This window comes from Thalassophryne amazonica, chromosome 5, assembly GCF_902500255.1.
Source record: "Thalassophryne amazonica chromosome 5, fThaAma1.1, whole genome shotgun sequence".
NCBI lineage: Eukaryota > Metazoa > Chordata > Actinopteri > Batrachoidiformes > Batrachoididae > Thalassophryne > Thalassophryne amazonica.
The window spans coordinates 126476774-126493198 of record NC_047107.1 but is presented as its reverse complement, the minus strand read 5'-3'; the positions used below and the strand labels follow the sequence as shown (position 1 = coordinate 126493198).

Here is a 16425-nt window from a genome sequence, read left to right as displayed (position 1 = left end):
ACTACCCTTTTTCATCTGTCAAACATTAGACCAATTCTGTCTCAGGCTCATGGCAACTGTGTAATTTAAGATTTTGTGTCATTTATGCTTTCATGTGTTCATATTTACCTCAGTGCTAGCTGCTCTTGACTGGCTGCCTGTTCATGTAAGGGTGGATTTTAAGGCTCTGATAATGAACTTTAAAAAGCTGAATGGTTATGCACCATCTTACATGGCTAATTGGGTTGCGCCATACATGCCGCCATGTGCCCTGTGATCAGTGCTGTGTTCCTACAGTTAGGAAGAAGACAGCGGGTGGTTGAGCTATTTCACGTCAAGACTCATTACTGTTCAACACAAAAGCTTGGGACTGCGACGAGGGCGGTCGCATCTCCTCCACTGCTCTCTGCTTTAACCTTCAAGTCCCTACTTCACCAGACTGAGTTCCTCAAATTATATTGGATTCTGGATCTATTGGACTACTATTGGACTAACATGGAATTGATCAGCTGGTTTCTGAACGCTATTGACACCATTTTTTCTACAAGAAGGTCAGGACCGGGGGATCCTACCTGCCCAGATGGAACGTATCCTGCCGGCTATGTTCTTGACTCCTGGGGGTCTTGGCGTATTGTATGCTTGGTGCCTTTCTCCATTGAGGAGGTTGAGGATTTATTCATTTTTGGTCTTATGGTAGCAGGGCTGGTACTTTCTGGCTTATGTGCTGCCCTGATCTACCGGAAAATTGGCAAGACAACGGCATCAAGAACCATGGCCCCTCGCTTGTCCGTCATGATTAACGAGGTTGGCGAGGCAGTGCATTCTCAGACTGCGATGACTCTTGAACTCAGACGCAAATTGGATGACATCTTGGAGCAGATGCGTGCCTTGCAGTTGAAGATGAAGGTTTCAGAGGCTGGTGAATATTCTTATTCATAATTGGGAATATTCTTATTCTTATCACGCCTGAATGACAAATTGCCTGACTGTTTTTCCTCCAGAGGAATGTCTTTGGCCTTGGTGAGATTATTCGGCTCCTTTCTTATCTCAACCCACAAAGACAATAAACTGACTTACACATGGACAAAGATTGAAGCATGCTCCTTTTTTTCCTCTATACCTCCCTTCCTGCCCCCCCATCACACACCCCATCCCGGCCACCGCTCACGCCACCCCTTTTCCCTCCGGGGGTTGCGCGGTTTTTAGCTGCGGCAGGTCCCCGTTCCCCCTAAGCTATTGATCCCTTTTTTTGGGAACAATAAAGTTGTCTGAAGTCGGAATACTACTGACATGAGGCAGCTACATTTACCTGAGTGGTCTACTGGCCTTCACCAGTAGACTTCGAACGTTTCTGAAGTTACGTGCCAATAATTAGTGATGTTGGGTAATTTGTAGTTTGTTTTAATGTAAATACACATGACTATGTGTTTGGGAAATTGGGAATAAATTAAAACATAATAATGACTTGTTTGTCATGCACACACAACAGCATTTCGAGCGCTCGATGTATTAAAATGTGTCATTGATTTATATTTTTTCCTCTTTGCTACTCTGGGGCTCCATATAAAAAGCCTTAAAGGAGTGAGGACTTTTTACACATCCTAGTGTTTTTTAGGTTCTTCACCTCTGCTGCAGTATCTGATGACCTCTGCTGTTCTGCCAAATTTGTTTCCAGTTCAGCCACTCTTCTTTGCAGTTTCTCCCTTAAAGCTTCTTCTTGCTGCTCCAAGGTAGTGTACTTAAGAAAAAAAAGTTATGAATTAATTTCTTGGTAGTAATGAATAAAAAAAAATATAAATTTAATTTGAAACACTGACTGGCTGTCTCCAGCCACTGGGTTTACTTTTTCCTGAAGGGTTTGCAGCTCCTCATTCTGCACCTGGTGCTGCAACAAAACCTGTTCTTCCGAGTCTCTCGACTGCTTCAGAACTGTGAACTGCTCAAAAGATTGAAGGACCCACATTAGAATACTCGCATGCCAAACTACTACGTTATTACTGCGTTATGACCGCTGACCTTTTCCTGCAACTGAGTCAGCTGGTCTTTGAGGGCATCCTTCTGCTCCGTCACCTCAGTTAGCTCTCTGACGTGCTGCTCTTTAGCAGAGGCCAGTGCCCGCTCACATTTTTTCTTCCACGCTTCCTCCAGGTCTGCCTGCAGCTGACACAACTGCAACAAACACAGAACTCGGTAAAAGCACATTTAAAGTTGTAAATAGTTAATTAGTTTAAACAAAGCTTTAAGATTGCCTTAAGGTATAAAAATGTAGGATAAGCCAAGATATAAGCCAACAGGAAGCTCAGGACATCCAGAGTGAGATACACATGTAAGGAGAAAAATCTGCACTTCTTTGAATGGCTGCTGGAGGCTGGCTCCAAAACGGAGCAGATTCCCATAGATGTCCATGTTAAAATGTCTGACTTTACAGCCTGCTCCAAAACTGGTTTTGGTTTCTCTAGCTAGTTTCCCGTCCATGACAACTTTTTGGTAAACCTTTAAGAAGTTTTAAACCACAAAGTTGTGCATAATTAGGGGCGTGGCTGCTTTGAGAGGCAGCTCGTATGTGCAGCTGAGCCGAGTTCAGAGATTTGGTCACAGACATTGCTAGGTGTTGTGGAGAGGTAAGTGTCTTTTCTGAGTATTTTGTTACAAATAACTGTAATAACACAGTTTGCTGTGCAGTTAATTGTCCAAGCCGATCATCAAAGAATTTTGTGTCACACCATTTCCATCAAATGAAATGTTTGTGTTTATTTCTGTATATAAAAATCACCAGGTCCTGGAGGTCAAAACTGTTAGTAAAGTCCAAGTGTCCATTTCTCCCCATGTGGTTTCACATTTTCTCAGATCTTTCAGAAATACAGCTATCCCAAGATCACCAGTTTAGGGGTCAGTTAGCAACTGTCAATATTGGCTGAGTAGAAATAACACCAATAATTCAGAGTTAAGAGTACGGCACCAAACCTTTACTCTTCTACTCAATTTTTCACACATGCACCGTTACACAGCGATATGTTGCATAATGGCTAATGTCAGGACACAGAATGACCCCCTCCAAAATTATACCTACTCCAAAGACTCTTCAGTGTTAGCAAAATGCATATCTTGACCCCCCCGTGGAAATCCACAGGGTATGGCAAGTGAATTATTGAATAGAGTTTAGAAATGTATCAAATGCAGACTGATGCCATGAGCCTGTAATTCATATTCCAATAAAATATTCATAGTTTTTTTTGTGTGTGTGTGTGTGTGTGTGTGCGCAACCTGCTCAGACGCGGCATTGCCACTGCTTGATCTGGCAGCGTAAAGCTGAGCTCTGAGGTTGTCCTGCTCCTGCTGACTGTTTCGGCGGACTTCCTCCATCTCCTCATCTCGACGCTGACGCTCCATCTGCCATTTCTTCTTCCTTTCTGACAGCATCTGAAAGGTTACAGGAAACCACCTGTCAGCATTGACAGTGTACCCGCCAAAATCAGGGGTCACACGACGTGGAAGGACCAATTAATCCAATTAAAGTGCAGCTCATAACTCCAAAGTTGAGAGAATGTATGGTAAATTTGGAAGAGAAACTGAGCCAGTTGGCTTAAAAGTCAAATAGAAGCCACTGCACACACCTTGAGGCCAAAATGTCTATCGCCACCTAGTGGCTGGTTGATGTACGTCATGTTTCACCCAGTTCATCCAAAAAAAAAAAAAAGTCAACAAGACAATGGTTCTGCTAAAAACTGGTGGAAACACGGGCTGGTTTGGTAGATGGTGCCCAGCTTCAAATAATTCTGAATGACGCTGGTTGAAGAACACAACCCCTGTTGGTGGAAAAGGCCTAGAAGAGAACAGGAATCTCATCTGTGACTGTGTCACTGCTTCTGCTGTGCAGACCCATGTGGATATCTCCTGAAAGGGAATCTAATTAAATATTACATCAACATTATGGATCCACACACACACTGTGCATAATACTGAGGACTCACACATAAATAAATAACTGCATTTTATTACTGAGGAAGAATCATCTTTTTGTTGTCGTGTACCAGGCAGTACACCTAAGTAGTCCAATTTATTTAGAAAACTAAATTTTGTATTGAAATTTGATTTTCTGTTGACACACTAATGAAAGATGAGAAAAAGTAAAATCTCATTTTGAATAAAAAAAAAAAAAAAATCTATGTGCTAAACAGCTAAAACAATTGTGAAGCAACTGTATCTTAAAACTTCATAACATAATAATAAAATATAAATCCCCCTCCCCAAACACACCTACCCATCACGTCTAAGCTGTTCCTGCAGAATTCAGTAGCAATGCAACAATATGAAAAACAGGCATAAACATAAACACTGCTCACTCGTTCTAAGTGGTCTTTATCGGTCTTCAGGTCCTGAACTTCCTCTTCTATGTTGATGACTTTCAACTCCATTTCTTTACGTCTTTGTTTCTCCGAGTGGTACTGAGCCTGAGTCCTCTCTGCTGTCTCATTAAGCTCTAAAAAACAAAGAAAGGTAGAGGTCACACTCGCTGTGAAATTTAATGTAACACTAGACAAATGTTAAAAACATAAAAATAAAAACTAGGTTACAGCCGGTGTCACAAATGCTTTCACTGTCATATTTTTTTATTTGTATGATTTCTAGGACTGAATAAAGGGTAGCTTTTATTTCTCTGCTGCTGATCATCTGCTTACCCAACATTTGACCTCAAGCATTTATACTCATCCACCTTCAAGACCTCACTTTTGCCGCTCTCTCTCCTTCACCCATGTACTTTGTTTTGCAACACCTGACTTTCATTCCCTGCTCTCCAGTGCGTACCTCCAGCTCTAGAGAGATGCCTCAACCTGCTCTCTACAGATCAACATCATTCGCAAACAGTATAGTTCATGAGGACTTCTGTCTGGCTAATATAAAGAAAAAGAATTATGGGAAATCAAATAATGCAGCAGCTTTTTGACTTACTAATATGCAACTCTCCTAATGGTCAACAGTGCATCATCTGTGCTACACGCCAAAAGAAGCTACTGGTTAAATTGACAACTGACATCAGTTAACCAACAACAAAGTAACAAACACTGAGAAACAGAAATTTCAGCACACAGGAAGCTCAGGTCATTATTGTACAATGTATTGCCTACCTGGTGAGGAATGCCATGCTAGGCTAACAGGGTGAAAACAGTTTACATTCTGGGCTCCTTACTATCATGTATCGTTGTTTCTAGAGACAACGTATAACTGTAAACATCCACATAACAGTCTAGAAATATTGCTTGAGACAACACCAACGTGCAGCAGCACAGAAGTAAAACATCTCACAGATACGACCTGACAGAAACTCATGCTAACACTTTTAAGATGCATACATTGCACAAATGCATCTCTGCTCAATTCAGGAACTTTGAAACGGGGTATTAATAATAAAAGAAAAAAAAAAAACCTGTAATTTTTCCTCAAGCAGCATCAACACAAACCTTCCACCTCTTTTTCCAGGACAGTGATGCGCTGGCAGTGGTTTTCATTATCCTGCAGCACTGAACTGAGTTTGGTCTGCAGTTCTACAGCTTTTTGTTGGTGAGCAGAAGCTTCTAGCTGCAGTTGAGACAGACGGGCTGTGGACGCAGCCAGATCTTCTGTCAAACGAACCTGATGAAGACACAGGAGGAAGGAGAAATAGAAGTCAATGCACTAATGTTGAAACCAGTCACACAAAATCCCAAACAGAAACAATGGTGACAGCCTGGACAGTGGTTACTGGTGCTACCGTGAGGTGATCAGTGACCCTGTGGTGGGCTTAAAATAATAATAATAAAATGGTGGGTGAGTAATGATTCATGAAAAAAAGAGAAAACCGAATTAAAAGAAGACAGAACCGTTAGCTGAAAATGCAAATGAAGCACTTGGAACAATGCCTGTGTCAGTGGCACATACAGCTTAATTGGTAATTATTAATAAAATCCATGCAGCCAGTTGCTGTTTACGTGACAGCCTCATCTTGTGCAAATGATCCATTGGAGGACTTCCAGCTCTTTCCAATTTATTCATTTACTGTTTATTTTTACAACTCCTCAGTTTAAGGAAATGCCTCTTTACTTTTATAAAATAAGGGATTGTAAGACCAATCTATGATTGTCTTGTGCTCAAAATTTTCAATTAAAATAGGTACTGAATGACTTTGACCCAGTAACTGAGTCAGATTCATAAAACAAGAATTTTGCATAATTTCCAGTTAAGGTGAATAATTACTGGCAGTCACAAGAGGGTCAATTCAAAAACACACATTTTCCCTCCCGAGGTTAGTGACAGTACTGAAGACCTGTATATCAAACAACTGAGAAATTATCTTTGGTGAAATCTAAGAAAGCTCCTGAAGCTGGGACTTTGGGAGTGCGTTTGAGTCTGATGAGGTTATTTGACCTCTGTCTGATAGTGGTACACAGAAAACTGGCTCACCTGGCCAAAGCCCAGGTCCTGATGTAGTGCAAGCTGAGGAGAGAGCGCAGTAAAGGCTAGATTTCTTCAGAGCAGCACAGCAGTGCAAATAACCAGGAAAAGGTGCAGTAAGCAAAGAGCTGAGAAATCTGTATGTCATTTGAAAAGCCAAGGACAGATGTTTAAATAGAGCCAAATCATATTCAACATCTTCTGTAAATAGAAACTAAATAAAACACACATATGTGATGCAGACTTCTTCATGTGGAGTTTGGTCTATAAATGTATTTCTCACCAGTGGGTAAATGTAAAGCAGGGGACTAAGTTGGACAGGAGTTGGGCAACCAATATGTAGACCCGGGTTCAAATCACACTCATGCTACCAGTCTGTATCCTTGTAGAAGACACATCTGCATTGTCTTATCCTGCTCAGGTCTAAGTGGATGCCCGCATTAGCTGGAGACCTAACCTATGTCAGACTGATGTCCCACACAGGTTAAGTCATAGACTGTCATCTTGTTGGTAACATTAGACCTTATTTGCTTGAAGCATCCATCCATCCATCTTCTTCCGCTTTATCCGGAGTCGGGTTGCGGGGGCAGCAGCTCAAGCAAAGCCGCCCAGACCTCCCGATCCACACACACCTCCCCCAGCTCCTCCAGGGGAACCCCAAGGCGTTCCCAAGCCAGCCGAGAGATGTAGTCCCTCCAGCGTGTCCTGGGTCTCCTCCTCCTCCTCCCAATGGGACGTGCCCGGAACACCTCTCCAGCAAGGAGTCCAGGGGGCATCCGGAAAAGATGCCTGAGCCACCTCAACTGACTCCTTTTGATGTGGAGGAGCAGCGGCTCGACTCAGAGCTCCTCCCGACCGAGCGCCTCACCCTATCTCTAAGGAAGTGCCCAGCCACCCTGAGGAGGAAACTCATCTCGGCCGCTTGTACTCGCGATCTCGTTCTTTCGGTCATGAGCCAAATCTCATGACCATAGGTGAGGATCGGAACGTAGATCGATCGGTAAATCGAGAGCTTTGCCCCCCTACTCAGCTCTCTCTTCACCACAACGGTCCGATACAGCGACCGCATCACTGCAGATGCTGCACCGATCCGTCTATCAATCTCACGCTCCATCCGTCCCTCACTCGCGAACAAGACCCCGAGATACTTAAACACCTCCACTTGAGGCAAGGACACTCCACCGACCTGAAGAGGGCAAAGCACCTTTTTCCGGTCGAGAACTATGGCCTCGGATCTGGAGGTGCTGATTTTCATCCCGGACGCTTCACACTCGGCTGCAAACCGCCCCAGTGCACGTTGAAGGTCCTGATTTGACGAAGCCAACAGAACCACATCGTCCGCAAACAGCAGAGACAAGATTCTGTGGTTCCCAAACCAGACCCCATCTACACCCTGGCTGCGCCTAGAAATTCTGTCCATAAAAATAATGAACAGAACTGGTGACAAAGGGCAGCCCTGGTAACAGGTTTGACTTACTACCGACAATGCAAACCAAGCTCCTGCTGCGGTCGTACAGGGACCGGATAGCCCTTAGCAAAGGATCCCGGACCCCGTACTCCCGAAGCACCCCCAGAGGGTGCCCCGAGGGACATGGTCAAACACCTTCTCCAGATCCACAAAACACATGTGGACCAGCTGGGCAAACTCCCATGAACCCTCGAGCACCCGATGGAGCGTGTAGAGCTGGTCCAGTGTGCCGCGACCAGGATGAAAACCACACTGCTCTTCCTGAATCCAAGGTTCGACCATCGGTCGAATTCTCCTCTCCAGTACTCTGGAATAGACCTTACCAGGGAGGCTGAGGAGTGTGATCCCCCTATAGTTGGAACACACCCTCCGGTCCCCCTTCTTAAACAGAGGGACCACCACTCCGGTCTGCCAATCCAGAGGCACTGTCCCTGATCGCCACGCGATGTTGCAGAGGCGTGTCAGCCAAGACAGTCCCACAACATCCAGAAACTTAAGGTACTCAGGACGGATTTCATCCACCCCAGGAACCTTGCCACCGAGGAGCTTTCTGACCACCTCGGTGACTTCGGCCTGGGTAATGGATGAGTCCGCCTCTGAGTCGCCAGTCTCTGCTTCCTCTTCGGAAGACGTGACGATGATATTGAGGAGATCCTCGAAGTATTCCTTCCACCGCCCGACAACATCCCCAGTCAGGATCAACAGCTCCGTAAGCTGTTGACCGTACCGTAAACAATGCTGGTGGAGAGCTGCTTCCGCCTCCTGAGGCATCGGACGGTTTGCCAGAATCTCCTCGAGGCCGACCGATAGTCCTCCATGGCCTCCCCGACCGCACAGGCTGCAGCACGCTTGGCCTGCCGGTACCTGTCAGCTGCCTCCGGGGTCCCACCTACCAACAAAGATAAGTCGGATTCCTTCTTCAGCTTGACGGCATCCCTTACTTCCGGCGTCCACCACCGGGTTCGGGGATTGGCGGCGCGACAGGCACCAGAGACCTTTTGACCACAGCTACGAGTGGCCGCATCAACAATGGAGGTGGAGAACATGGTCCACTTGGACTCCATGTCTCCAACCTCCCCCAGGATCTGGGAGAAGCTCTCCCTGAGGTGGTAGTTGAAAACCTCGCTGACAGAGGGTTCTGGCAGTCGTTCCCAGCAGACCCTCATGATATGTTTGGGCCTGCCAGGTCTGACCGGCTTCCTCCCCTCCCAGCGGATCCAACTCACCACCAGGTGGTGATCGGTCGACAGCTCTGCCCCTCTCTTCACTCGAGTGTCCGAGACACGTGGCCGAAGGTCAGATGATATGACTACAAAGTCAATTATCGACCTCCGGCTCAGGGTGTCCTGGTGCCACGTGCACTCATGGACACCCTTGTGCTCGAACATGGTGTTCGTGATGGACAAACTGTGACTAACACAGAAGTCCAACAACTGAACACCACTCGGGTTCATATCGGGGAGGCCGTGCTTCCCGATCACACCCCTCCAGGTCTCACTGTCGCTGCCCATGTGGGCGTTGAAATCCCCTAGGAGAACAATGGAAGCACTTGCGTGAAGCACCTTGAGGCAACTTTGTTGTGATTTGGTGCCATATAAATGAAAATAAATTGAAAACATCTGATTCACACGATGAAATCCGGAGATAAGTACCAGCACCAACAGGCTATAAAGAAGGTTTGACTCCCAGTCACACTACCTGTCTGTGTTCTAAGACAAGACATTTCATCTGCGTTCTTGCAGTCCATCCAGCTGTAACAGATACCAGTCTTGGCTGTGGATGTAACCTGCAATGGACTACCATCTCATCCAGGGGAAGTCGTATACTCTAATCTTCTTCATGCTACAGAATCAGGAGATAAACACAGATCTGATGGATCTCAGAGCCACAGCCCTCCCTCCCCCCCCATCCTTGGCCAAGTCTTATATCTCTTCCTGGGGAATTCAGAGATGTTCCCCAGTGCATCCTGTGTCTTCCCTGGGGACTCCCAGTTGGACGCGTCTGGAAGACCTCCCTAGGGAGATGACCAGTGAGCATCCTCAACAGATGCCCGAACCACCTCAGACGGCTCTTTTCGATGCAAAGAAGTAGCGGCTCTACTCAGATTCCCTCCCAGGTATTTGAGCTTTGCAACGTGTCCCTGAATGGTAAATAGAGGATCAGGGGAGAGTTACTACCTCAAGCAGAGGAGTTCAAGTATCTTAGGGTTCATGAGAGTGGGATACAGCATGAGATAAGATAGACAGATAGTATTCCCAATTCTAGGTGATTGTAAAGCTTGGAGAACATGGACTATCCCAAGAAGGTATGTGAAAAGTTTTCAAAAACCGCCATAAAACATTATGCCACAAATTTTTCTTCTTTCTTTACAGGTGCCAGCAGCTTGACCCTGCATCAGGAACAAAAACATAATTACCTCTGCCAAGGAGGTTATGTTTTCGGTCAAGTTTGTCTGTGTGTCTGTCTGTCTGTCAGCAGGATAACTCAAAACGTTTTGAATGGATTTTGATGAAATTTTGTGGAGTGGTTGGAAATGACAAGAGGAACAAGTGATTAAATTTTAGTGGTGGAATTTTTTTAAGGATTCTTCACCATTGCAGGATAGGGGGAATTTTGACATTCTAGATTCTAACTCCACAAAAACAAGGCAGAAAGGCTTGAAAAAATTAGGATGTAACATAGTCAAATGTTCTATAAAACAACAAAGTTTGGTGATGATCGGATCCGGATTCCGGATCTGGTGATCCAGAATATGCAAAAATATAGGAAAAATAGAAAATGTGTCAGTGTGAGGTGACAAATGAAGCTAGAGATGCACAACTAACACCAAATTGTAGCTGAATCTGTACGGATTCAGTAAGGTAAATCAGATTAGATGTAGCTTCAAATGTTATGGAGCTAGATCCAGAAGAACACCGCCATTACCGAAAAATCGTTTTTATACACTAACTTTTCAACTAATAAAGACGTAAAAGTGATTCCAAGTTCTAGTGGTATGTTTTCATGGTCAAGGATGTCAAATATAAAGGAAAGAAAAGTGTATGTATCATAGTTTTGGTTGTAACACTGAATTGTTGAATAGATCACTGTGCAAAGGAGGGAATCTCTTTAGGGTCAGTGACCCTATGGCCTTGTGTAGCACATGAAACACTTAAAAAATAGTTCTATTTCAGAATTTACTGTTATTATAGATAAAAAAGACAGACCAGATGTTGCCAGTTTTCAGTGGTGAAGACAAACACCAACCTTGTCTTGCTCAGCCTGCAGTAGTCTTGCTTGATTCTGTTCACTAGAAGACTTGAGGGAGTCGTTCCTCTGTTCCAGTAGCAAATTGCTCTTCTCCATGTACCTGAACAATCAAAGCATGTATGCTTTAATTTTTACTCTTACTATTGATTGTTCTACTGCTCCCATCACCGCTAACCATAACTGGACTACTTCAGTGTTCAAAATGTTGTTCTTCCAATTCATTTACAACTAATGTACAACTGAGAAACACTGCAAACGTAACTTTGTTCCAATTGTGTAGGTTGTATTGTGTCCTTCATGATCTGGATGATTATGAGCAAAGTATTGCAGGTGTCTGATCTGAAAAATAAAATATGGTAGATAATGATATGAAAGACTATCAACAGAGTCAAAGTAAAAAAATACTATTCTGTGAAACATCTGAACACATGGTGTGTAATTTGGTATTTCAACAGCTTAACGGTAAAGAGCATACACCTCATGAAAAGATTTATTTCAAGTATTTGTCAAATTATGTGGGATTCACCTCTGATTCTGGTTGATAAGATCCCCAATCTTCCGGTTTTGATCATCAATGCGGGAGCTTTTCTCAAAAACTTCCTTCTTTAAACATTCATTTTCCTGAAAACAAGGGACATGGGTACTTGTATTGTTGTTAGGTCACAGTTTGGTTCTTCCCAACACTTCAGACTGAGTTCTACCATTCATGTATCTCAAACTAGTTAAATTACACTGTTTCTCTCTCTCTCTCACACACACACACACACACACACACACACACACACACACACACACACACACACACACACACACACACACACACACACACACACACACACACACACACACACACACACACACACACACACACACACACACACACGTTGCAACCCAGAACCTATGCAGATATTAACCCTAAGGAGATGTATTTGAGAATGCAAATGCTCAAATCAGCTGGCACAAACACGACAGGCGTGGAAAAACTCACGCATGCGCACGAGGGTTCAAGCATGTCTGACGTAAAAACATATGAATGAAATCCATATAGTTTTTGAAAAAAATAAAAAGGACCCTTACTTTATTGACAGACCTCGTATATATAATTTTCCAGTTGGTTGTGTGTTTTATGCTTAATTTCTTGTATGTCAATTAGGAGCATTTTTTTAATAGTTTAAATTATAAAGCAGTTTGACTATTTGTTTGGAAAGCACATTGACCTCTTTTCATGGCCTCACTGATTCCACTTAGTGATAAATAATTAGCTATTCTGTATAAGCTTTGAATTGCCTCTCCAGCCCCACCGGCTGTGGAGAAATCCTGGAAAAAGTGTTTTTATTTTTTACTATGTTTGTCTTAACCTTGACCTTTGACCCATTTGTGCCAAAAGTTAATCATCTTGAGATATCAGTGTAATAAATGAGTAATGTAATAAACTTCTAAATGTAACTAAACTTAATAAAGGTTCAAAATATAGTGCCATACCTGGATTATTCTTTCAATATTGTGCATAATCAAAGAGGTTTCCATGGACATTCCAGAGATACCCACAGAAAGATTCCCTTTACTCTGAATGCCATCAAGCTGGGGGAAAAAAAAAAACATGACTCAGAAACACAATGTCTAAATCAAATATACACACAATGGAGCCACACCATTAGAAACTAATGCAACACCAAAAACACATGTGCTACTAACACAATGCACAGCATCCAAATATCAGCAATACAACTTTTGACTAAGGTGCTTTTAAGTGCGTCACTTCTTATACAACTATTTAGATGGAATAAAACCAATAATGGTTCATCACTCCAATATTATCTCTCTTATTCCAAAATTTAGTTTTGTTAAAATAATGATTAAAAAAAGAGGGGGAAAAGCAGTGATTCTTAAATTTACTTTGATTTTATTGCAGACAGTATGATCCAAAGATATTTTATGTTTTGTGTTGTCAATTTCATTTGATTTGTTAATTTACCCCTTTTTGTCATTCATTCTCACAACAATTAAAACATTTTGGCACTGAGGATACAAGCAATGAAGAGTTTCAGGTGTTATTTTGTCCCATTCTTTCTGCAAACTGTCTTAAGATGTGCAACACTATCGGGTTGTCATTGCTGCATTTCATTTCAAAATTCTCCACACATTTTGCTCTAAAATCTCAATGTACTACATTAATGGTGCAATCTCAGAAGTGTAAGTTAACTTTGCAAAGGGCACTGACAACTCCATACCATGACAGACCCTGGCTTTTGGACTTGTTGCTGAGAACAGTCTGGATGGTCCTTTTTCATCTTTTGTCTGATGTACGCGGCATCCATTTCTTCCAAAAAAAAAAAAAAAAAAAAAAAAAAAAAAAAAAAAAAATCTGAAAGACTAATTCACCTGACAATACATGTTTCCACAGTGTGATGATCTAACCCAGGTGCCTAAGAGCCCAGAGACATCCACACCACGTCTGGACAAGCTTAAGGCTTTATTTTTGCACTGTAAAGTTTTCAGTAACATTTCTGAATGTAACTTGTTATTGTAGTGCTTGAAAAAAGGTTTCTGAAAAGCAATCCCTTGCCCATGTGCTATTTATGAATCATGGTTTTTGATCTATCTGAGGGATCAGAGATCACTAGTGTTCAGATTAGGCTTGCACCCTTGCCCTTTACCCAATGAAATTCCTCCAGATTTCTTGAATCTTTTAATAATATTATGGACTGTAGAGGGAGAAATATGCAAATTCCTTCCAAGCTTTCTTTAAGGAGCATTGTTTTCACACATTTCAGGAATTTTCTTAGATATCTGTTGTCAAACTAGAGGTCCTCTGCACCATCTTTGCTCCTCAAAGACTCTGCCTTTCATAGATACTGCTTCTGTACCAAATCATGACTACAATCACCTGATGACATCATCTGTTTGAAATAATTTACATTTATTCTAAATCTCATTGCTGGCTGGCCCCAAACTGCTCCTGTCCCAACTTTTCGTTGGAATGCATTACAGGCCTGAACTGCTGGAGTGGATGAATGTTAACAAGTGAAATTAATTTAACCAGAAAAAAAATAAATAAATAAAAACAATAAATATCTTGGGTTCATACCATCAGATAAACTTAAGAATCACTATGGTTCTCTTTTTATTTGAAATTCACAAATCATTCCAACTTTTTCTGATTTGGGGTCATAATTTTTTTTAATTCAAATCACCCTGGTCTCAATATGTCCACTAGATTTAGCTGTATGAAAACAAGAGCAACATATGAACTCCTCACAGAAAGTCCCCAAGTGGAAAGTATTAATGACTGTACGAGACACACATAATGATACAGTATATAAGGAAAGGAAACAAAATGTCTGTCACAGGTCTCCTATTCACATTACAAGTCTGGCATTGTTAGAGTGAGAGCAATATATCCTCAAAGAAAACTGAAAATGTGCCGACGTGTATCCACGACATGTTTCTGGATCCTGTGGAGATAAACATATGTATATCCAGAGCATACTTGGAATTTTGAATAAACTCCCCATTTTCAAAGTTGAAAACGGAGTTCAAAAGGAGACAAAAAAGGCAGACTTGATGTGATCAAGAAGTCATAAAGTAGTTGGTTGAGGTAACGTTGAGCAAATTGTGGTGGTGATCTGAATTGGTCTCCATGTTTTTTTTAATTTCATATACTTCTTTACTTTGTTTAACATCATAGCTAAATTACCACATCACATTTGCCTGGAAGAACACAAAGTGCTGAGAGGGATAACTGCCTGATTTCTGACAGCAGTCTTCTGTCAGATGTTGGTGATAAAAATCATTAGCCACTATATATCCCCAGGAGAGGCACGTGTTCTGAGTTCACCTTCTAGCAATGCCAACTTTACCTATAAAAGGATTAATTTCAATGTAAGAACACAGATTATTTACACAGTCCAAAATAAAAACTCATCTTTAAAGTTATTAATATAATCATTTCTAAAAGCTATACCCTGGAGGCCAATTGATCCACTTTATCGGCTACTTTGCCCACAGCTAATCGGATCTCTGTGTTGTGTTGCCGAGCCTCTGTCATCAAGAAGGAAGTCACATCACCGGAGCCTAGAGAAAACGATAACACCAGAGTAAGTAATATTATGCGCTGTTGATGCTTTTGCAACTTAGAAGACAATATTACTTCTACAAAGGACTTTGTTTTTAAAAGCACTTGTTTGGTGGCTCGTTTAAGAGGATTACTCAAATTACATGACAGATAAACTAAAACAAGCAATTTTCTTTCTAACTTTGACAATTATTGTCTACAGCTCAAAAAAACAAAAACAAAAACAAAAGTATCTCAAAAAAAGAGATAAGATCAATCCAAAAAAAAAAAAAAAAAAAGAAACAAAGGATTTATCATATAGAAGTGTCATACTTGTATGTTCTTTTAAGCATTCAATGGTTGGTCAGGGGTCCTTTTGCATGAATGTACTACAAAAACTGTCAATAGAATTTTAATCTATTAAAGGAATTAAAGGCCTTCCGGCCCACAGTTCCACAACAGTATACATAAATATATCTGGTGAGGATCATGGGAAAAAAGTTATATCATGTGTGTACGTATCAAATACATACACAATACTCTAGAATTATGTAGAGGAAAGATAACTGTTCCTTACTTTGAAAGCCTCAAAAATAAACACACCCAGTAACCATGCATCTTCTGTATCACATACAAACATGAGATCAACAAACGAACTGCTGTTCTCTAGTACTCTTTGTAGATATTTTTCTCGCAGGTTACAACACAGTTTACACACAAAGATGAAGTGATATTCATCCTCAACAACCTCAATGCTAAGGCATATTTTACTATCTATTACTAGCTACAAAAACTGTCCCTCTAAAATAAGACAATTAATCAGAAATCTAGCCAAATTGTTTTGTATTAAGCAAAAAAAAAAAAATCTGCCAGTGAGGTAAGAAAAATTTACTTTGTAAGAATTCTTAAAACTAGCAAAATGTCTGGGCACTGAATAATCAAAATGTGCCTTAAAATTAAGACAGAATTCTCATTTTAAGATTGGCCTCTGTTTTAAAATAAGGAAAACAATCTTGTTCTTTTGCTTTGATGATTTGAAATCCACTGCCTTTCCTTGCTACTGCTTAAATACAGCTTGATATTAGCTGGAAAAACTTTAAAAAAAAAAGTGAGATACAGTTTCCAAAAATAAGACATTTTTCTTATGTAAAAAAAAAAAATGCTTGACAAGGTTATTTTTCTACTTAGACAAAAAATTAAGTCAAAATTTCTTTAAACAAGTCTTTTTTTTTTAAACTTTCTTAGA

The 16425-nt window shown here is 41.6% G+C and overlaps 1 protein-coding gene across 4 annotated transcripts in view; it reads right to left on the bottom strand.

Annotated features, from left to right (window-relative positions):
- fkbp15b (FKBP prolyl isomerase 15b) overlaps window positions 1–16425 on the bottom strand; it is a 52670-nt gene that overhangs the window by 8250 nt on the left and 27995 nt on the right. For 3 of the 4 annotated variants that reach the window (XM_034171308.1, XM_034171311.1, XM_034171309.1), the window contains exons 16-26: window positions 15090–15199; window positions 12608–12706; window positions 11652–11746; window positions 11123–11225; window positions 6418–6450; window positions 5439–5610; window positions 4323–4459; window positions 3244–3399; window positions 1996–2148; window positions 1823–1915; window positions 1604–1717 (exon numbers count right to left, since the gene is read on the bottom strand). In XM_034171308.1, coding sequence (XP_034027199.1) covers window positions 1604–1717; window positions 1823–1915; window positions 1996–2148; window positions 3244–3399; window positions 4323–4459; window positions 5439–5610; window positions 6418–6450; window positions 11123–11225; window positions 11652–11746; window positions 12608–12706; window positions 15090–15199 — 1265 coding nt within the window. The remainder of the gene's footprint in view (window positions 1–1603; window positions 1718–1822; window positions 1916–1995; window positions 2149–3243; window positions 3400–4322; window positions 4460–5438; window positions 5611–6417; window positions 6451–11122; window positions 11226–11651; window positions 11747–12607; window positions 12707–15089; window positions 15200–16425) is intronic. The other variant, XM_034171310.1, reaches the window with a different exon arrangement.